We start from the raw sequence: 22378 nt of genomic DNA on the forward strand, positions 1-22378 counted from the left end.
GCCCTAGAAGGTTTGTTTTGCCCTTAGGTGTCAGTTCGAATGCCCCTGAGGGAGAGAATCTCAGCCCATTGTCCTATTCTTCAGCCAGTGCTGTGAAACTGAGTGATGGAAAGGTATGTAATAAACAGACAGGAGACTAAGACTTTGAATTTTAGTGGTACTACTTTATTCATTGGCTGTTCTCCACAGTGCCTGGTGCCCAATAAGTTTCCTAAGGGTCAGCCGAGCAGAGTGAAGTCATGGAATGTTACCTGTACAAGAACCACAGATCCTGGGTGGGAATGAGCACTGTGTTCATCTCTTCTTTTATTTTGAAAAAGATACATAGGGCTTCCTAATGGCTGTGGACTAAGCATTTGACATTGACAACCTTCACTTTTTTGATAATATGTACTTATCACAGGCATGTCATCGTGCAGCTCTCAGTGTCTCAGCTTTAGTAGAATATAAGCCCACTTCCATCTCCTATGCCAGTTGACAGCTTATTCATAAAACCTGATTATCTTTTAAGCATCCATACATATGATGGAAAGAAGAATGATATTAAAAAATTGTGTAGAACCTTAGTTTCCAAGCTGTTACTGATGCTTACAGGGTGTTAGTCCCCTCACTGACTTACACTGAAGAAAATAAGAATTAAGCAACTACTACAGATTTTTCTGGGACCTTTTTTAGATCTGGTGCTCTCATGAAAATCTACATAAGGAAGATCTAGAAGAGGAAGGAGGCATCGAATTTCCCCAGATCAACTATGGCCAATTCAATGGCAAAAAATATCGTTACTTCTATGGCTGTGGCTTTCGGCATTTGGTGGGGGATTCTCTGATCAAGGTTGATGTAGTAAACAAGACACTCAAGGTGATCAAAATCACTTTCCTTTTCTAAACTTTTGATATTCTCTTGATAGTCTTTAATATTTAAGTAGCTCAGTAATTTTCTTTTATTTAGTTTGAGAACCATGGAATTACCTAACTTAGGTATGTGTTTCCTCTAGGACATTTAAATGAACCACTGGCCCAGAAAGATAATTTTATACTTGATGTTGTTTTGTGAGAAACTGTAGGGTTAAAGTTGTTGGGACAGGGACCAGCAGTTTGTGTAATGGCTATGTCACTGAACTCCCTTGTAGCCGACTGTGGTTTGAGTCCTGGACCCAGTGATTTAAACTCATGCTGGGCACGTGTGCATGCATGCCCAACATCCCAAGAGGAGAATGGAGGACAAGGGATTGTGGCGTGGCTGTGGAGGGGGGTGGCGTGATTTCTTGCTTTCTACCGCTCTATCTCTCTGTCTCTTTCTGTCGAGCACATACTCCCTATAGCAAAACACTTCTCCAAAAAAAAAAAAAAAAGTTGTTGGGACACTTGTATGAGGAAACTTTAAAAAGTTCACGGAGAGGGGCCAGCAGGTGGCATGCTGGTTAAGGCACTGGACTCCCACTTGGCTGACAATGGTTTGAGTCCTGGACCTGGTGGTTTGTTTTCTCACTTCTCTTTCTTTCTTTGGTCAAATTAAAAAATAATAAATAAAATCAAGTAAAATATTTTTTAAAAGTTTATAGAGAAATGGAATTAAAGTATGAATTTATTTTAGTGCAAAACCATTTTTTTTTTTTTTGGAGAGGTTTTTGCTATAGGGTGCGTGTGCTTGCCAGAAGGACAGACAGAGAGATAGAAAGCAAGAAATTACCCCCCAGGGGAGATGGCTGTGCCGCAATCCCTTCTCCTCCATTTTCCTCTCAGGATCTTGGGCATGCACGCACACGCGCCTGGCATGAGTTTAAGCCGCCAGGTCCGGGACTTGAACCACGGTCGCCTATGGTGGGAGTCCAGCGACATAGCCATTATGCTAACTGCTGGTCCCAGTGCACAACCATTTTGAAATCTATTCATAGTTTTGTTTATAATGCTCATTTTCCATGAATTTTTTGAAGACCCCCTCTTATTTCAGGTTAAAGGGAAGTTAAAGTGACATGAATTTTGTTTGATAGTAGTGGAATCTGGGGCTGTGAAAACTCTCCCCCTCTCTTTTATATTCAACTCAATAAACCTGATTCATTTACTATTAAAATATTTTATTAAAATACTCTAATAAAATTCACGCTGGGAATGACAACGCTATAGCAAGCTTCCTGTTAACAACTGGCCTTATATCTAATACTTTTTTGGGGGACTTGCAGGTTTGGAGAGAAGATGGTTTTTATCCCTCAGAACCTGTTTTTGTTCCAGTACCAGGAGCCAGTGAAGAAGATGGTGGGGTTATTCTTTCTGTGGTGATCAGCCCCAAACAGGTAAATGTATTTCTGTGTCACAAGTCAGAAAGAAAAGAAGCAGTAAGCCATCGAAGAGGGATAGTGATGCTGTCGATAGCTGACTTTGATTCCAATATGGCACCTTCTCGTCCCCTCCCTACTATTTACGTACCATTTTATAATAATCCATATTTTATTATTATTTTAAAGTTCTGTTTTTAGGGACATAATAATTTACATTTGTATAGGAACTTGATGTTTACAAATAACTTTCATACATATTATCATCAAAACAACTTTATGGGATACTCATTTTACAGTTTGTGACTTAAAGAGGTTGAAAGAGAGGGACTTCCTATAGCCTAGTGGTTAAGGGGCCTGGTCCCCCAGTGGACAACTGTGGGGCAAATACTGGCTCTGGTGTCTTAAAAAACATGCCAGATACATGTGCATGCATGCCCCTCAGCCCCAGTGGACAAATGGAGGATAAGGAATTGCAGATGACTGCTCCTTTGGGAGTACTTACTCCCTTTCTGTCCATCTCCTTTGGGTGAGCACACATGCCCTGTGGCAATTAAAAAAAAAAAAGAATAGCCTTCCAAATAAAGAAGTGAAAGAGACTTGCATCAGATTACATATTAAGGCAGCATTAAATTCAAATTTTTTGACTTCTAGTTTAATGTTTACACCACCATCCGTGCTGCCAGTTTCAATGTACTAACCTTAAAGTCCAATGTCATAAGCCCAACCTAGTGTTTGATAACCATTACTATCTGACTTCTTGTCCAAAGAAATCATATAGCAAATTGGTTCACTTTTAAAATTACCTTTGATCAATTATTAGTGGCTGCCTGGGGTGTAGGATTCTGAGGTCTTTCAGAGGTCCTGTGGGAAAAGTGCTGTGATCAATTAGTGATGTCTGCCATGTGCTTGGGAGTCCTAGGTCCTCATATGTTGCACTTGTCACCTCTATAATTAGATCTGGGATGATCTCAGCCGGCTTTGCCACGCTGCTTTTTGAACAGCTCCAAAGTAGTCTTTGGAGGCATTTCCATCTTGGAAAAAGGGTTGATATGTCTCTTAGGAGATGGGAAGGGGGACAAGTAAAAAGATCATTAAACTCAAGGAACTCCTATGAAGGTGATTGATATTAACAACCCAATTTCTTTGCTCTAGATATGAACTTGTTCAGCTTTCATTTCCTTTCAATCCAGTTCAGCGATTCAGCAAACATTGAGTGAGTGGATAGTAAAAGCACTGTGCTAGGTACTGGGGACAGTTAACAAGACAAGTAAGATATGATCTCTCTCTTAGGAATCTTACAGTCCAGTGGAGGAAACAGCGTTTTAGTTAGGAAAAAAAAAAAAAAGGTGATTTTCAGAGCATCTTTTCTTTTCTAGAATGAAAGCAATTTTCTCCTAGTCTTGGATGCCAAGAACTTTGAAGAACTGGGCCGAGCAGAGGTACCTGTGCAAATGCCTTATGGATTCCATGGCACCTTCGTACCCATCTGATGGGATAGCCGTAAGGTCTGAGAACTGAACTAATGTGCTCTGTACAAAAGAGAGCAGGAAGGGCATCCTAGTTCTCTAGGATCTTATAGATACTAGTTTTTGAATTTCTATTAAACACAGAACTCATGATTCAGGTCACAGTTATAGTGTAATACTGTGACATGATTTATACTCATGCTGCCTTAGGTACTTTTGTAATTATCTGTTGCAAATTCGTGACTGCCTCTATTAACTTTCTTTTATGTAAGTAACTTTTAAAAGTATCTTTAAAATTTTGCTTCTTTAATTTTGAATAAAAGCTAAATTCATAATAAACAGAACTCATGTGATAATTATGGCATTATTATTATTATTATTTTAGAGAGATTTTTGCGATAGGGCACATGAGCTCACCAGAGAGACAGAGAGTCAGAAAGTGAGAAATCACGTCCCCCACCCCCACCCCCCGGGAGGAATGGCCATGCTGCAGTCTCTTCTCTTCCTTTCTCCTTTCAGGATTTTGGGCACATATGCCTGGAGTGAGTTTTTTTTTTTTTTTTTAGAGGTTTTTGCTATAGGGCGCGTGCACCCGCTAGAAAGACAGAGAGACAGAGAGACAGAAAGTGAGAAATCACATCCCCTGGGGAGGATGGCCATGCCACAATCCCTTCTCCTCCATTCTCCTCTCAGGATCTTGGGCACGCACGCACACGTGCCTAGTGTGAGTTTAAGCCACTGGGTCCAGGACTGGAACCGCAGTCAACTACATGGGAGTCTAGTGACATAGCCATTACGCTAATTACTGGTTCCATGCCTGGAGTGAGTTTTAAGCCGCTGACTCTGGGACTTGAACCACGGTTTACTGTGGGAGTCCAGCGACATTGCCATTACACTATCTACTGGTCCCGATGATTTAATTAGGGTGTTTCCTTGAAATCATTAAGCAAATGTTGACTAAAACCTTTTGAAGAGGGACCAGCAGATAGTGTCTGAACATTTATGCACATGCAACTGGTGTGATTTTTTTTTTTAAGCCTCTAAGTCCAGGACTTGAACTACTGTCAGCCATGTGGGAGTTCAGTGCCTTAATCACCATGCCACCTGCTGGCTCAGGAGGTTGTGCTTTTGAAAAATAGCACTGAAATCAGACCTTTTTCCTAATCTCCGAGTGTATAATTCTTCAGGGATTGACAAAAAGCCAGTAGTTCTTCATATAGTTGGGCAACAGGTGGCACTAGAGACCATATAATTGCCAATTTCTAGTTTTTGCCAACAGCCCTAAACAGCCCAGGTCTTTCACTGAAACTGTACTCTTAACAACAACCTCACCGTCTCTTGTTCCTTTTCCTTCAGTTATACACTCTCCCTCCATTTGAATTACAATCTTGGACCAGTTAGACTGTCTATGCTCCTTCTGCGTGTGCAGTGTTGCTAGAGAAGGTCCCCAAACATGTAATTTAGGGTACCTGTAAACTCATGGTTAGACTCTCTGTATAGTCCTGGACAACAGTTCCCTCTAATTTTCTGTAAGGTTTATTTCAAACTTCACAAACCCATAGTTTTAGGAATGAGTTCCACGCACACAGATGTTTACACTGTGGCAGTGAAGTGAAAGGGCCCAGTTCCATGTCTGGGTTCATGAGTTGCAGAGCACAACAAACAGGAGCACAGAAAGGCAGGAAGACGCCTGAACAGAACCAGCTCAGCAGATGGGAGCACAGAGTCTGAGGTAACCATGAGAATCTAAGTCCTCCGTTCATTCACAGCAGTCTCTTAAAAGCACCCATTGTACTCCTTCAGACAAAATATGGATGCTTCTTTGATCTTTTCTAGATCTGCAGGGTGAAGGAGACTCTGGCTGAGGGAAATTCACAGCTGATCTTTCTCTGTTTATGCACCTTTACTCCTTGAGTGAGGTTTGCATATAAAAAGGTTAGCAGTGTAATCATACCAGTGCCTGAATTCTGCCTTGTCCCTGCCACCCGTAAGGTTCTTGAAGGAGAAGACAAAAAAGGATCAATGGCATTTTGTAATCTAGGCACATGTGCCTGGGAATTCACTGCAGAAAGTTCAGATACAGTTGAGAGTGTATACCAAGGCTCGAAGCATAGTAGGGCCTCTTCCTCTCTCTGAGCCCAACCTTTATCACTAGCCAGTATCCCGAGACTCAAGGCAAGGGAATATTTGATGCACAAGTGAGGGGAAAAGTGATCAGCCCCCAGGCAGTTCAATACAGGGAGGCGAGAAGCAGAGTAGAAAGTGAATGAGATGACATGATATGACCTGGCTTATGTGCATGGGGATTTTGGGCCCGTGTTTTGTTTTGTTCGTGTGTTTTTCCCTTTCACTGAGTGAAGTACCACCATAGCCATGATCATGTGCAGAACTTTTAATACATTGTGACCCTGCCTGTGAGTAAACAAGGCCCAGTCAATGCCTGGAAATGGGATTTAAGCAGATGAAAGTTTCCTTCTTTGGGAGTGGAATTGGGGGAGGGAAGAAAAGAGTGGGGGCCTCCTTTCCTTTATAATTAAAATGACATTCATGGCCCTTAAATAATTTGGTTCCTAATCAGTGTTTCTAGTCTTATTTTGGACCTGTCTTCCCCATTGTAGAAACAACTTGTGTATATGTATGACACATGCTGTTTCCACATTTCCTTTGCTCACACTCTCTCTCCTAGAATTCCCTCTGTCCACCTGATAAACTCCTTTAAAATCCAGCTCAGAAGTCATCTCCTGGGTCTAATGGTGGTGCAGCAGTAAGATACAACCCTCTGCCATGTGAGGCAGACCCAGATGGGGAGGCTTTAGGTTTGCATTAGAGACCTTTGAGCACCATGCCTGCCCTTGATCTGGGATGGCTGTGGCTGGGAGGTGGGATCATAGCTTCAGGAGTCCATCAGAGCAGCTGTGTCTCTGTCTCTCTCTCATGGAATAAATGTATAAACTTAAAAATTATCTTGGGGCCAGCTTGTGACCTGGTGGTTAAGAGGGCTGGATCCCACATGGCCAACTATGCAGTTCAAGTTTTGGGTTTAAAAAACATGCTGGCTGTGTGTGTGGTTATGCCTGAAATCCTAAAAGGAGGGAGAAATAGAGGAGAAAGGATTATGGTGTGGCTACATCCATGGAGATGCTTTCTCATTTCCTTCTCTGGCTCTCTTCAGCAAGTATTCCCTTTGGCAAATAATCTGCAAAAGTTATCTCCTCATGGAAGCTTTATTTTACTTTCTAAGGCAGAGTTAATATCATTTAGTTTCTCATTATATTATTTGTTTGGCTCCACCCACCAAAATGAACTTTATGAGGACAGGGATCACATGTTTGCTATTCACCCTTGTGCTTCTAAACCTTACGGTGCTAGGCATTTAGATGTTAAGTAAATATTTTTTAATTCAGTGAGTGACTAAGAATAGGAAGGTAATGGATATGGTGCTACCTTACTATTATGCATTCATTTGCATATCTTGGGGGCTCTCCTAGTAGAAACTGGCCTCATGGGATAAAGGAGGCAAGCACAGTATGTGTTGAACTGGAATCATGTCTAAATGTCTGTTGACCCCAAAGCACAGAAAGTTAAGTTAAGAGGAATGTTGTTGGGGGCAGCAGGTGGTAGTGATGGTTAAGGGTGCTGGACTCCCACATGACCAACAATGGTTCAAGTCCCAGACCTGGCAGCTTGCTTTCTTACTTTCTCTCTCTCTCTCTGTCCCTCTCTGGTCAAATTTAAATAAATAAATAAGTAAAGTTAAATAAAATAATTCTTAAAAAAAAGAATGTTCCTTGCTTATTGGTAAAGTGTTAGTGTACTAAGAGCTTATTGAACAACAGAAATGTATTGTGTCATAACACTGGAGACTAGAAGTTTGAAATCAAGGTTGGTTACTTCCTTGTGAGAGCTAGCAGGGAAGGATCTGTTGCAGGCCACTCTCCTTGGCGTTTTCTGTGTCTTCGCATAGCATTCCCTCTATACATGCCTGTCTCTAGATCTAAATTTCCCTTTTTGTAAGGACATCTACTATATGGGATTAGGGTTCACCCAAATGACCCCATTTCAACTAATTAAAGATGCATTTCCACGTTTCCAAATAGAGTTACATTCTGAGGTACTGGGAGTTAGGACTTCATCATATAGCTTTTTGGACATTGGACACAGTTCAGCCCATACAAGTTAAGATCATTGAAAGTAAATTTGGTAAGTATGCTTGTATAGAATTAGCTTTCATAAAATAGTTTACAGTGGGACCAGCAGGTGGTATGGTGGTTAAGGAGCTGGACACTCCCACATGGCCAACTGTGTTTTGAGTTCCAGACCTGGCAGCTTGCTTCTCACTTTCCCTCTCCTCTCTGTGTCTCTCTTTGGTCAAATTAAAATAAATGAATAAATAAAGTAATTATTTTAAAACATAGTTTACAGCAAGAACTCCATAAATGCAATGAAATATTTTACTAGGGCCAACAAGTAATAAAAGCAATTTCTAAGAAATTCCTTCTACTACTGTTTGAATGTTTGAACTTTTTTTTAAATGAATAAAGTTTTGTGTAAACATTGACTACTTTGTTTGTTTTTGTTTGTTAAATGATTATTATTTTTTTTAAAAAAATTGACCAGAGACAGACAGAGAAAGTGAGAAAGTAAGCCATCAGGTTGGAGGCTAGAACCATAGTGGGCCATGTGGGAGTCAGCACCTTAACCACCATGCCACCTGCTGGCCCCACCATTGACTGTTAAGAGTATTTATCTCTGACATAGTAATACCTTGGAAGTATTATTTGTCTCTTGAGTGATCTTGGATGAGTAAATCACTTATCTGGGCCCGTATTTTCTTACTGGTACAGTGAGAGGACTGAACTAGATAGTCTACCTAAAAAAAAAAAATCACTGATTGTTTCTAATTCTTTGAAGTTCTTTCTTTACAGTTCAGTAGGGGAGATGACACACACATTTATAAATATGTGAAGAATGTTTGCTACCTAACATGTTAGCAATTTAGTGTAGAACAAACAATACATAGCTGGAGACAGGAAACATTAGAAAGACATAACCACTGGGGTTGATTTTGATGATTTTCCTCATATATAAGCCATTCTCCTGGGTACCTAAACAGTGCAGCATAGTAGATGCTCACTAAATGTCTAATGTGAGGATGGAGGCAAGAGGTGACATGGTACTGAGCACTCTTAAGTAGTTGCATATCCTTGTGAGTAGGTATGAAGAAAGAAGATCCTTTCATGCCCAAGGTGTCTACATTGGGCAGATAATCGATAACACCTGTGTTTATAGGTGCATGTGTTTACACTGTGCCAACCAGAGTGATAAATGGACCCATTCATTTTGGGCCCAGTGCTTTGTGTGTGTGTGTGTGTGTGTGTGTATGATGCAAAAGGCTTTAGAATCTCCCTTAGTAGTCTGGAGCTAGTATCGTCTTTGAAGGCCACACAGAGATAGCACATGCTCTCAAGTTCCGGCTCCTTTTATGCGCTGGGTAGACAGTAGCATGGGGCACATCTGATAAAATAAGCAGCCACTTCAGCCTTCTACTGCAGCGAATCTAGGCTTCTTACAGGGCAGTGGGAGGCTTAAGAGGTCACTCAGAACCCAGTGTGCCCAGACAGGACTCATCGCGTGGCGTGCCCTAGGCAGAGGAGATCTAAAAACCAAGGACACTAAATCCCTATGCACCTTACCCACAGCCCCAAGCTGTTTAGCTACTCGAATTCCAGCTAGCTCAAGAGACACGCCTAACTGCTTCAAGGCGGGCACGACAGAGTTCCCGAGACCGGGTTTGGCCGGAGCCTAAACCAAGGAGCGCTTCCGGGGGCGCGCGAGCACGCACTGCGCAGCCGTGGAGAGGCCCCGCCCACCAGCCAGCCCCACCGCGGGCGGAGGGAGTCGGTTCTTTGCCGAGGCGCGCGGAAGGCTCCTGAGAGACTATGAGCGCGGCAGGTTCGCGCGGTCGCCGCCAGGCGCGACTGTCCCGCTTGGTCTCCTTTAGCGCGAGCCACCGACTGCACTGGTAGGGAGTGCCCACAGGTGCCAAGAGCGGGCGGCTGGCGCGCCTGCCTCGCCGGGAACGGCCCCAGGGCGGGGCTGCTTGGCGTGCCGACGCCGAGGACGGTGGCGCGCGCCAGTGCCCTCGCGTGGAGCGTGGTGGCGGGGGCGATGGCGGGGCTCCGCCCACTGGCTCTGTAACCTCAAGCCTCCTTTCTCCCTCAAGAGTTCCGTAGTTTAGTCAGAGGGTCGCCATGCGGTTCACGGAGTTAAACTCGCTCAGAGCTCACGCTGCCCGGCTCGTCGTGAACACGCAATAAGTGTTAGCTAACGATGTACACCAGGAGCGTCCCCACCGTCTCTAACACCAAGGTTTAGCAACCCCTTTAACCAAAAGTACATTGTGCCCAGGTGTCCAGTGCTCTAGACAGACAGCACGGTTGGGACTAGAACCCCGCGCTCCAAGACTGCCTGACTGCCCTGAAGGGCCGATTTTGAGGGGAGTGTAGCACTCACTAGCAAGCGCCACTCTCTGAGCCTCCGTTTCCGCGACCGCGAAATGAGGATCGGGTCTAGCTGATTCATCCTTCCACTCACTGGGCGAGGGTTTTGTGCTAGGCGACTAGGAGACAGGGCTGCTGCGGGGCTCCAGGCTCAGTGTAACCTGGCCGGTTTCGTGGAGAGTGCACTGAGAATTTTGTTTAAAGGCTTTGTGAAGGTTAGCACTCTAATTGAGAGAAGTGGGTCAGAGGAGAAAGTGAAGGGATCATACGGAGGATCTGAAAATGGGAGAGCGGTTGTGTAATGGAGAACTTAAACCGGAGCGTGGTTAATGCCTCTAGATGACGCAAAGTTGATTGGGGTAGGTATGGGGTATAGAAATTTAAGGGAATTGTTCCCTTTCTGGAACGGCGGCCAAGTATATTTTACATTTTCATTTAGGGGTTGGCCTCCTAGTCTACTGATTAAGGGTGAGCCAGCTCCATGGCTGACTGAAGTTCCGAATCCTAGCTCTGACAGCATGGAAAAGCACCCAGGCACTTGTAAATTTGTGCCCCCAAATCCCGACAGGATAAAGAAATGGAAGAAAAGGGATAGCAGTGTGACTACACCCAATGGGGGGGGTTCTTTATAATTAGACAATTATAAACTGACAGTTTTTTTAAATCAAATTTGAATGTTTCAACAGATTAGTGAAGATAGCAGAAGACAATAGTTGAGGCTTTGTAAAGTAAGGTCATTAAAGAGACTAGGTCATCATCTTTCAGGAGGAATGACATTTTAAACTGCTTGAAAACGGGCATCATCTTATGTTTACTGTTATATGCAATTACTTCTTTCAGCATGTGCCTGTCCTTCAGAAGGTGTTCAGTAAATATTTGTTAAATTGAAAAATGGGAGGATTGTAGCAAATCAATTGTTGGAGTCTTCCTGTGGAACAAGGCAGGTGAATTTAGGGTTTGTTTATGCTAACTTCATGGTACGGTAATCTGAGCATATACTGGCACCTGATATATATAGTAGAGTAATAAAATCAAATAATAAATAATAAAATAAAGTTGACTTATGACCTCCCATTTGGTGAACTAAAATAATAATAGAGAAACTTTTCAAAGACCAGAGAAAATAATAAAGGAAGAGAACAGACCTGTATCATGTTGACATTCTTTTTTTCCCTCAGCAAATCTCTAAGTGATGAAGAAAATTTGAAACTGTTTGGGAAATGTAACAATCCCAATGGCCATGGGCACAATTATAAAGGTGAGAGAAAAACTGGTGAAATTTTAGCTCTTCCATAAAAGTGAGAGAGTGTTCATCAAATAAAGACATAATGAAAAAGAAACCTTCGGGATGGAGTGTGAATATTTTTTTGGTTGCATATGTCCCACGTTGTACCTTGCAGTTTTCTACTCTGTTATAGATAGTACAAAACAATGACTAGTTTAAAGAATTTTTTTTCTTGGCCTTAGAGTGCATAATATTTTTTTTGGCAGTATGTTTCCTTTTGATTAGGTCTGGCTAAACCTAATGTTAAAATTAGGTTGTATTCTTTGAGTAAAGAATGACTGACACTAGGGAAATATTTACTAGGAGTGTACTATATGACAGAAAAATAAGTTGGTTCTAAAACTTTTCCAGCAGGGTTCCAAGAAAGTAAGTAATCTGTGCAAGGATGAGAGACTATTCTTTTTTAATTATTTATTTTTAATTTTATTTATTCATTCATTTTAATTTGACCAGAGAGAGAGACAATGAAAGAGAGAGAGAGAGAAAGTGATAAAGCAAGCCACCAGGTCCAGGACTTGAACTGTGGTCAGCCATGTGGGAATGTCTAGCCCCTTAATCACCATGCCACCTGCTGGTCCTCAAGACTTGATTCTTTGAGACATACCCGATGCCTGGAGAAGTATCTACATAAACCAAAGAGTATAGTAGCACATGATGTAATGATGTAAAAAGACCAGAAAACGTATTAGAAGATGCACATTTCTAATTGAATACAGCCCGTTACTTGATCTGTGGTATCTCAATCTCAGTGTACTCACACTTCATACAATACTTAATGGTGTATATATGAGCTGAAAAATTTTTAAAAAGTTATTAATTTGTAAAGCACCAATCATCAAGATACTTAAAGTGTTTCATAGAAGCACTTGTTAATTTACAAGGCACTATTGTAAACTGTATATACATTTATGTTGAGCAACAGATAAAAGTATAAGGCCGGTAGTGGTTTTGGTTGCTTACAAAAGGTACTGTCCATTCAGAATTAGAGTGGCTCAGTGTGTAGTTGGACGCCTACCTGTATACTTTCTACTTTTATAGTCAGATTAAGCAGCATTTCTGCCCTACCTAGTTTATCAACATCATAGCAGAATTTACAGCCTTTCTGGCCTTGGCCAAGATTCTTAGCTTAAGCAAAACTCCTCTGCTTTGGTTAAGTCTTGCTTTGGATGATAAAAAGGTCTTAACAAAAAGAACAAATGTTTTGGGGAAAATAGAAGCAGATCTTTGGGGACAGAGGTCTTATACTTAATTTATGTTGCTAATTTATGCTTGGATTTTAATCTGTTGAAAGTCATGTTGGTTTTGGTATTTTGTTTTCTTTCCCATAGTTGTGGTGACAGTACATGGAGAGGTACGAGCTGGAAATATCTGTGTGGTTTATGTGGATTGCTGGACCCTCCTTCAGCCACAGTGGTGGATTCTGTGTTGAAATTTCTGTTTCAATCAGTAGTGCTTCATTGTTGCTTTTATGTGTGGTGAGCTGCTGCCATTCTAGGCCCTTCCTCTCTCAAAGTCTTGTTCTTAATGTGATATATGGGGCAGTTAGAACACCTGTACAATGACAAGGATGCCTGAAGTAAATGGTGCTTCCATGCTGAAATCAATAATTATCTCCAGGATAAAGGCAAACATGGACACATCATCTGCCAATTGTACAACCTTTAATAATTTGCTAACAGTTTAAATATGAAGAGCCTATTAGAATAATATTCTTTTTTGTTTATTCTTTTTTTTCCTTTAAATTTATGTATTGATCTATTTATTTGTTGTGATTTTCATGCTGCCGGGGTCTGAGAGTTGAATCACAATTGGCTATATGCGAATTCAGTGCCTTAACCACCATGCCACCTTCTGGCCCCTTGTTTGTTCTTTAGATTGATCCGGTTACAGGAATGGTTATGAATTTGACCGACCTCAAAAAGTATATGGAGGTAATAACATATTAAGCGTTTATTATGTACTGGCCCCTAAGTATAATATTCAACATCCCCCTTTCCACCTCCCCAATCAAGTGTAGCAAGAAGTTCTGTAACATATGAGTAGAATGGGATGTGGGAGTAGAAGAGAAGTTGGAGGAACTACTCTTCTGGGTTTCTAAAGGTGTTTGAATAACTTGATGAAAATTAATTACAGTTGTGTTATAGTGCAGGGAAAGACATGTAACTAGCTTATATTACAGTCCTTGCTGGAATATCCTAATTTTCTCTATTTAACACATTCTACTTTTCTTTCAAGATACAAGGTTTCTCTTTTAAGCATTCTGTTCCTTCTATGAAGTTTCCTTGAACTTTTGATCATAGATTTTTAACAAAGCTCTGTCTTATTCATTCTGACTTTATTATTATTCACTGGGGCAATTCACCATAGAGATAACACACAAGAATGTCTTCCATAAAAAACTTATTGATTGGGTCAACCTGTAGCTCAGTGATAGAAGGAGTCGGACCCCACATGGCTGACCACAGTCTGAATCCTGACCCTGGGAGCTTAAAAAAGAGCTAAGTGTATATGTAAGTGTCCCAAAATTCTGGTGGGATGGAGAAATGAAGCAAAGAGGATTGCGACATGACTTTGCCCCATTTGGGAGTGCTTTTTCTTTCTCTCTATACCCTTAACCCCCAGGTGTGCACATGTCCTCTGGCAATTAAAAAAAAAGAAAAAAGAACTTACTAATTTTGTCATTATAGAATTCTTACATTATAAGAGACCTTAGAGATTATCTTAAACAACTTCTACATTCCCTAGATTAACACTTAAGAGATACTGGGACCAGCAGTTGGCATAATGGCTATGTTTGCTGGACTCCCATGTAGTTGACTGTGGTTTGAATCCGGACCCAGTGGCTTAAACTCATTCTTGGTGCATGTGTGTGCATGCCCAAGATCCCAAGAGGAGAATGGAGGAGAAGGGATTGCAGTGTGGCCATCCCCCCTTGGGGGTGATTTCTCACTTTCTGTCTTTCTGTCTCTGTTTTTCTGTTGAGTGCATGTACTCTATACAAAAACCTCTCAAAAACAAACAAACAAAAACAGACTTAGAGACACTGATGGGACCAGCAGATGGCTTAATGTTTGCATCGCTGGACTCCCACATGGTTGACCGTGGTTTGAGTCCTGGACACGGTGGCTTAAAACTCACACCGTGTGCATGTTGTGTGCATGCCTAAAATTCCAAGAGGAGAATGGAGAAGGGATTATGGCCTGGCCATCCCATCTGAGGGGTGATTTCTTGCTTTCTGAGTCTCTGTCTCTCCACCAAGCACATACTCACTGTAGCAAAAATCACTCTCTTAAAAAAAAAAAAAAAAAAGATGGGAACCAGCAGTTAGCGTAATGGCTATGTCGCTGGACTCCCACGTAGTCGACCGTGGTTCGTGTCCCGGACCCGGTGGCTTAAAACTCACGCCGGGCGCGTGTGCGTGCGTGCCCAAGATCCCGAGAGGAGAATAGAGGAGAAGGGATTGCGGCGTGACCATCCCCCCTGGGGGGTGATTTCTCGCTTTCTGTCTCTATGTCTCTCTCTGTCTGGCGAGCGCACGTGCCCTACAGTGAAAATCTCTCTCTCAAAAAAAAAAAAAAAGAAAAAAAAAGTTAGAGATACTGAATTATTGACTTGCCTTATACTATGTTGTTACTTGATTGTGAAAGTAGGAGTAGATTTCCTTCTACTCCAACTTTTTAAAAATTATGCTGCTATTTTACCTGTTTATTTAGTTTTTTTACTTGAGTTCTACAGCTTACTTTTGCTCTAAAATTTAACATTTGTTTCATAAAAACACTGTTATTAATAATCATTACTTTGGGACCAGCAAATGGTGTAAAGGTTACGTCACTGGACTCCCATGTAATTGACCATGATTCGAGTCCCACACCTGGTGGCTTAAAATTCATGCCAGGTGTGTGTACACACATGTCCAAAATCCCAAGAGGAGAATGGAGAAGAAGGGATTGTGGCATGGTCATCTGCCCGGGGGGGTGATTTCTCATTTTCTGTCTGTCTGGCGAGCCCACACACCCTATAGCAAAAATCTCTCTCTAATAATAATAATTATTATTATTTCTTTTACATTATTTATTATCCATATATTCAACAAATTTGCATCAGTCTTTGAGCTAAGGAATGCAAAGGTGAATGAAACATAGCCCACAGACTCTGCACATTACTTTGTCTAGGAGGTAAGGCATAAGTGCTTACTTAATTATTGGTTGAATGAATAAGAGAATGAGTGAATAAACAAGCAGCATGTGCTCAGAGTACTTTAGGAAAGGTATAGACAGAAGTTCTTGTGTTTAATGGGGATACCAAATATGTGTACACAAAGTTTTGTGCAATATGAGTTGACCCAAGCTAACCTAAGGGGAAGTACTAGAAAAGGGATTCTCTATCTTTTTTGCCACCTGAAGGACACAAAACACTCTTATCAGTAAAAGTGACTCACCATGGCATTTAGGGTGAAGTTAGAGCTCTACAAAAGAGGCTTTGGTGGAAAAGTTGGTACTGCAACTGAGACTGAAGATAAAATGGAGACATTTATTTTGTTGATATCCATGTGGAATAGCCCTTCACTTTGTTTTAAAAGCTGTTTGATCTAGGATTTACCCTTTTTATATGTTCTGGTCTTGTTCAAGAAATGATTGCTATTTTTGTTATTAATGTACCCTTCTTGAAACCATAGCATATGGAACATTAGATTGTTTCACAAATGCTAAGATTTTGTCCAATAACTGAAAGTAAAAACCTGGATAAAATGAGGCAGTTATAATCCTTGGTAATGGCAAGGAAAAACATGCTAATATATATACACACATATTAGGAATTTATAGTCTACATATTTATATTGTTTAAGAACCCAAGGTCGTTCTTACATTATTCCTCATAGCAGAATTTTAGAACTACTTACATAATTTCAATCTTAGTCTGACTAATAAAAGGTAGTACTTGGGACCAGCAGTTAGCATAATGGCTGTGTCGCTGGACTCCCAGGTAGTCGACTGCGGTTAGAGTCCCAGACCCGGTGGCATAAACTCACACTGGGCGTGTGTGCGTGCGTGCCCAAGATCCCGAGAGGAGAATGGAGAAGGGATTGGAGAGGAGAATGGAGAAGGGACTGTGGTGTGGCCATCCCCCTTGGGGGGTGATTTCTCGCTTTCTGTGTCTCTGTCTCTGTCTTTCTGGCTAGTGTACACGCCCTATAGCAAAATCACCTCTCCAAAAAAAAAAAAAAAAAAAGGAAAAGGTAGTACTCACTGAATCTTTGTCCTAATGATAAAGTGACCTTGTTTTGTAGGTGAGACTGTGTTATGGAAAAATGTTTCTGGTAACTTTTGTTCAGGAAGTGTTAAACTGAATCACAACAACTGTGGTAGGAGAAAGTTCCAAGAATTCTCTGCTTTTTGGTTTGTCATGTCTTTGCATTCAGTAACAAGAAAAACTAATCATTACAGAGAGCTGGGCCCTAATTTATTTATAACTTTAAACTTTATGAGACACAGATACAGTACTTACAAGTACTGATTTAACAGTTAAATAATAGGGGAAGTTTTAGAAGCATAGACTGAACATTTCGGAATTTGAGTCATAAATGGGATCAATTATTATTTTTCTTTGATTTGTCTTAGGAGGCAATTATGAAGCCCCTTGATCATAAGAATCTGGATCTGGATGTGCCATACTTTGCAAATGTTGTAAGGTGGGCATTATTTTCTTGCCTGGTATAGAGAGTAAGAAGAATTGATTTTAACATTTTATCTGATCACTATGTGGTTTCTAAAAGATTTAGTTTAATGACATCTTTTAAAGTTATAATATCTGTTCTCTATGAAAATTAAACATGAAATTTTGTTTATTATTTGCATTTTGAATTTTTTTCTTTCTTTCTACAGCACAACAGAAAATGTAGCTGTATACATCTGGGAGAACCTCCAGAAATGTCTTCCTGTGGGTGTTCTTTATAAAGTAAAAGTATATGAAACTGACAATAATATTATAGTCTATAAAGGAGAATAGCTCTTAGAGATTAACAGTATAGAAAGACTAGTTTCTTTCCATGTCTGAAAAAGATCTTTATCCCTTTGGAATATTAAGAGATCACCATATAGCTGTTGCACCTGTGTTCTGGTGTGCCCTATTTATTGAAATTGTTGTAAACTCTGTTAAAAATGTAAAACTATTTTAAAAATTTGTATTCTGAACCATTTAGAAGGTCTTTAATCTATAGATGAATGCTTGAAAGCAAAAAGTTTATTTTTGTTCTTCATTATCTTTTTATTTTGATTTTTTCTTGGTATAATGATAAAAATGTTTATGAGACTTATAGTAGCTAAATCTTACACTAAAAAAAAATAAGGTTCAGGTGACCACAATGTCTGAATATATAGACAATATATTTTTAGTAGATTTAACTCCTTTGATTACTTCTTCATGGATATTTCTAGAGGCATAAGCTTACTCAGTATAAAGTAGACACACAATCATTTGAGGCAGTGCATTGCAGATGTACGTACAAAGAGTGATGGAAGTCCTGCTTCTGTGCACATTGTGCATTGCAGTTTTGTGCAGCTTACTGAACTGTGAATTGCAAGTGAGGAACAACACATTGAACATGTCAGGGAATAGCAGTAAATTATTACGTATATTTATCTGGATTTCTGGACATTATAGTCATCTGAACAATTTCAACTCAGAAGACTAGAATAATCATGAATTAAAACCCTGTTAAAATAGTCAACATAAAAAGGACTTAATACTCTATAAAACATCTCCTGTATAGATGGTTTTCTGATTGATCCCATTTTGTTCTGATCATTAAACTTACCTGCATAAATTGATCTGTATTCTTGGCATTCATCTCTGGTATCTTTTCCTTATGACTAAATTTACAAGAATGCATTTTGTGTATTCGTTTTGCACTAAGAACTGTTCTCTCTTATGCTCTTATTTGTATTCTAAACTTTTTAAATACAGGTTTTCATTTTTCCTTCTATATAGCAACTAGTACACAATGGACTCTCAGAATATTGCTGCCCCAAAATAATAAAAGGACTTGTGCAGTGCCTGAAAAGAATAAAAGGACTTATGCAGTGATTACTATTCTAGAAATGTTTGCGAAGGAGTAGACATTTATTTTGGTGAGTTAGTAACTGTGGGAATTTTATTGAAAATTTTGACAGTAACGCAATGCCCACGTAATTAAATTTGAATATGTTTAGTTATCAAACACAATGTTTCTGTTATTTATATAGAATATATTTTTTTGTGTTGATTACTTGAAAAGCAGGATAGCTACTATTTGTTAAGTCACTTTATGCTTTAGTTCTCACAAATACCATGAAAGGTAGGTATTAGTTCCATTTACATGTGAGGAAATTAAAATTGATAGAGTTTAAGTAACATTTTCATTTCAGGTGTTTGCTCATGAGTTGCTTCCAAAAAACATTTTTTTTTTCCTACTGACTCTACTTAGGAAAGTTAAGATTTTATCCGTTTATCTATCTAGTGAATTGTCAGTGAGTGGGTGAATGATTAAAAGTTCCAAAGACAGTATATAGGTGATTTTCTTCTAGATCTCCCTAGAGCCTGCTTTCAGAGACCATATCAATCTGTATTGTAATTGTTTTACCTGTTATTATTTTCTTGGTTTCTTTCTTCCCCTTTTTAAAAACTACCCTGAATTCCTTGTGGGCAAAAATAGTACTCTGATTTTTTTTTTTTTTTTGGATAACTAAATAAATGAGTGGCATATTGGCAGAAGCTGTTGAAATTCCATAGTGCCTTATACGTAATGGACATTTGGTAAATATTTTTAGAATTGAATAACCTGAACATTTTGAGGCTTGAATTCTAATCCTAGTGCTGTTACTATTTAGCTGAGCCTCATTTATCTCTGGATTTCTGGGCCTTATGACCACCTGGACAATTTTAACTCAGAAGTCTAGGATAATTACATATTTAGAAATGGTAAAAAAAAAAATAACATAAAATGTGTTGATTTCTTTGTGCAATGACTTCTTGGACTATGTGCTTTCTGAAGTTGTCTCTACCCCCGCCTTTTATTTTTTCTTGAGAAGTTTATGCTGTAGGGCACGTGTGCTCACCAGAAAGACAGAGAGAGACAGTGAAAAATCACCCCCTGGGGGGATGGCCATGCCACAACCCCTTCTCCATTCTCCTCTCAGGATCTTGGGCATGCATGCACACGCACCCTTTGTGAGTTTAAGCCACTGGGTCTGGGACTCAAACTGTGGTCAACTACATGGGAGTCCAGTGACATAGCCATTAGGCCAACTGCTAGTCCTGTTTCTACCCCTTTTATACCTAGATAATTTTAAATGCCAAATGAGTAAATATTATTAATGTATAGAAGGAAAAAGGTCATTATGAAGTTGTGAGGTTTGGAAAAGCTTAGTTGAAGAGTTAAATCCAGCATGGTACTTAAAGTGTTGGGTAGGGAGAATGCTGATTTGGAATTTAGGAGAAAAGAGGAAATGAATATTGAAAGGGTAAAACTTCATTTGAGAGGTTACTAGGCTGGGAATATATACCAAGAATATCTGGTTTGTAGTGAATAGGTAAATCTTAGTAGACTGTTGGTATGTGAGAGTGGAATGAAAGTAAGCTTGGACAGATGGATGAGGGACAGCCTGGAGGGCTTTGGCTTTAACCTTCAAGGAACAAGAAGCTATTGAAGTTTCATTTGTTTTTAATTACCAGAGAGCAGATGTGCTATCTAGAGAGAGAGAGGAGGGAAAGTACCCCACCAGTGGGGTGTGGTCATGCCACAAGCCTTTTTCTTTCATTTTTCCTTCTTGTAGGATTTTGGACATATATGCATATGTGCCTGGTGAGCTTTTCAAGCTGCTGGGACCAGGAGCTGAGTTATGGAGTGGCCCTGTTTGTTTGAAGAAGTTAACTAGATGGACAAAGGCAAGCTAAGAAATCAGTGGGAAAGCTGTTGCAAGATTCTGGACATGAGGCGATGGGATGGTGATGGCAGTGGAAATAGAGGAAGGAGAATAGTTCTACATTGTGCTTTGCCTACTGTGGGACTATGGGATTATGCATTTTGTCACATACTTTTTATATTATCACACTTTATCCTCATAACCATCCTGCAAGATGAATATATTAGTTATTTACTTTTACATAACAAATCACCCCCAAAAATGGTTTAAAACAGTACATATTTATTATCTCAATTTCTGTGGGCTGGAAAACTGAACATGGCTTAGCTGGAACCTTCGACTCAGGATCACTCAGAAGGCTGTAGTCATCTCAAGGTTTGACCAGGAGGGATTCTCTTTCCAACTCACGTGGTGATTGTCGGAATTCAGTTCCTCATAGGTGGCTGGACTAAGACCTTAAATTCCTTCTCTTTCTTGCCAGAGAGGCCTCATTATAGTGTATCTCCCAACATTATAGCTTGCTTCCTCAGAGGAAGGCAGAAAGAGGGTGAGGGAGAGTACCAGCAAGCTTGAACTCACAGTCTTTTATAACCTAATCAGTCTTTCTGTCCTTAGAAGCAAGTCACTAAGTCTAGCTTACATCAAGGAGAGGGAATTATAGATCCGCTGTTATGTGTAAAATGAGACATGGAGAATAGTAGGAGGTGAGGCTAAAGTCAAGGAGTAGATATCATGCTTTATAATTTTTTTATTTGCCAGAGTACATACACTGTCTGCCAGAGAGACAGACAGGGAGAAAGCACCCCTCTGTGGGGTGTGGTCATACCACAGTCCTTTCTCCATTTCTCTATTCTTTCAGGATTTTGGACACTCACACATGTACCTTGCTTGTTTCTCAAGCCATGGGCCAGGATTTGAATCCTGTGATCAGCAGTGTGGTATCCAGCTCCCTTTAACACTAGGTCATTGGGCTGGCCTTATCATACCTTTTTGATTCCTTGAGAGTAAAGTGCATTTTATTTTTCAGAAGTAAAAATGTCAGAGCAGCAGTAGTTGTTTATGGTAGGAATTGTGCTTACTGTAGAGAAACAAAGATCTTGGAAATAGGACTCTTAAAAACAACTCTAAGGTGAAAAGTTAAAAAAAATATGCGATTACCATTTCTCTGTGAACATAATGACCAGAGCTCAGCTATCATTTATACTGCCTTAATTGATGTAGTAACACCAACAGGTGGTAAAAATGGCCAGAATACTATGAACAATTGTGTACTTGTGGCTACTAATAGACTAAACCTATGATAAGTGATCCATTTCGCTTTGAAACTCCAAACTTGTACATTCCTCCTGGAATTGAAATTATCTTAAAGGCAAGAAACAGATTGTGCTCATTTTGCTTTTGTTATGTCTGGGATATTTCTAACCTCCCTTGCACATAGAAAAATCATTGTCAGTTTCACACAATTTAACTTTACAGCAAGATTCTGCCATAAGACATTTTTGGAAAATGTCCCAGATACACACTGTGAAAAGGCTCCACATAGCTGCACAGAGAACTGTTATCACCACACACACACACACACACACATACACACACACACACACACACAAAGCCGGGGAAAGTGGTTCTTGGGCTAGAGGATCTCAGTTCTGCTAACAGGTGGCTCATCCATTTGCTTCCTTCAGAAATTCACCCACCCACTCTACCAGTGTTTGGCAACCATTGAGACAGGAGACTTAATGATTAAAAAAAGAGAAATAAAAGCCCACATTTACTCTTATCCAACCAATTTATTACTCAATGAAAATTCCTGTTCAGTGTGATACTAAGTATGACCAAGTTCAGTGTGATACTAAGTATGACCACAGTTTCAAACTCTTTGTACTTTCCATACATACCTTTAAGGAAAAAAAAAACAAACAATTTTATGTATTCTTTTTTTTTTTTTTTTA

At 40.1% G+C, this 22378-nt stretch overlaps 2 protein-coding genes across 7 annotated transcripts in view; both read left to right on the forward strand.

Annotated features, from left to right (window-relative positions):
- The window catches only part of LOC102485450 (succinate dehydrogenase [ubiquinone] cytochrome b small subunit, mitochondrial), a 117393-nt gene extending 113303 nt beyond the window's left edge, over positions 1-4090 (forward strand). For 2 of the 3 annotated variants that reach the window (XM_014588810.2, XM_006150996.3), the window contains exons 10-13: positions 2-113; positions 676-858; positions 2180-2290; positions 3652-4090. In XM_014588810.2, the coding sequence (XP_014444296.1) occupies positions 2-113; positions 676-858; positions 2180-2290; positions 3652-3765 (520 nt within the window). In that variant the 3' untranslated portion in view covers positions 3766-4090. The remainder of the gene's footprint in view (position 1; positions 114-675; positions 859-2179; positions 2291-3651) is intronic. The other variant, XM_006150995.3, reaches the window with a different exon arrangement.
- A 5510-nt stretch (positions 4091-9600) lies between these two features.
- Positions 9601-21225, forward strand: PTS (6-pyruvoyltetrahydropterin synthase). 4 transcript variants are annotated; one of them, XM_006151006.3, is made up of 8 exons: positions 9601-9763; positions 11420-11499; positions 12855-12877; positions 13401-13457; positions 17145-17215; positions 17409-17463; positions 18514-18653; positions 20337-21225. In XM_006151006.3, the coding sequence occupies exons 1-7, from the start codon at positions 9681-9683 to the stop codon at positions 18607-18609; spliced, it is 465 nt and encodes a 154-aa protein (XP_006151068.1). In that variant the 5' UTR covers positions 9601-9680; the 3' UTR covers positions 18610-18653; positions 20337-21225. The 4 variants fall into 4 exon arrangements, with proteins under 4 accessions (XP_006151068.1, XP_006151069.1, XP_006151070.1 ...); XM_006151007.3 differs by lacking the exon at positions 20337-21225 and having other exon boundaries at positions 18514-18729; XM_006151008.3 differs by lacking the exons at positions 18514-18653; positions 20337-21225 and having other exon boundaries at positions 17409-18353.
- Positions 21226-22378: the final 1153 nt, after the last annotated feature.

This window comes from Tupaia chinensis, unplaced genomic scaffold, assembly GCF_000334495.1.
Source record: "Tupaia chinensis unplaced genomic scaffold, TupChi_1.0 Scaffold000311_2, whole genome shotgun sequence".
Taxonomy (NCBI): Eukaryota; Metazoa; Chordata; class Mammalia; order Scandentia; family Tupaiidae; genus Tupaia; species Tupaia belangeri.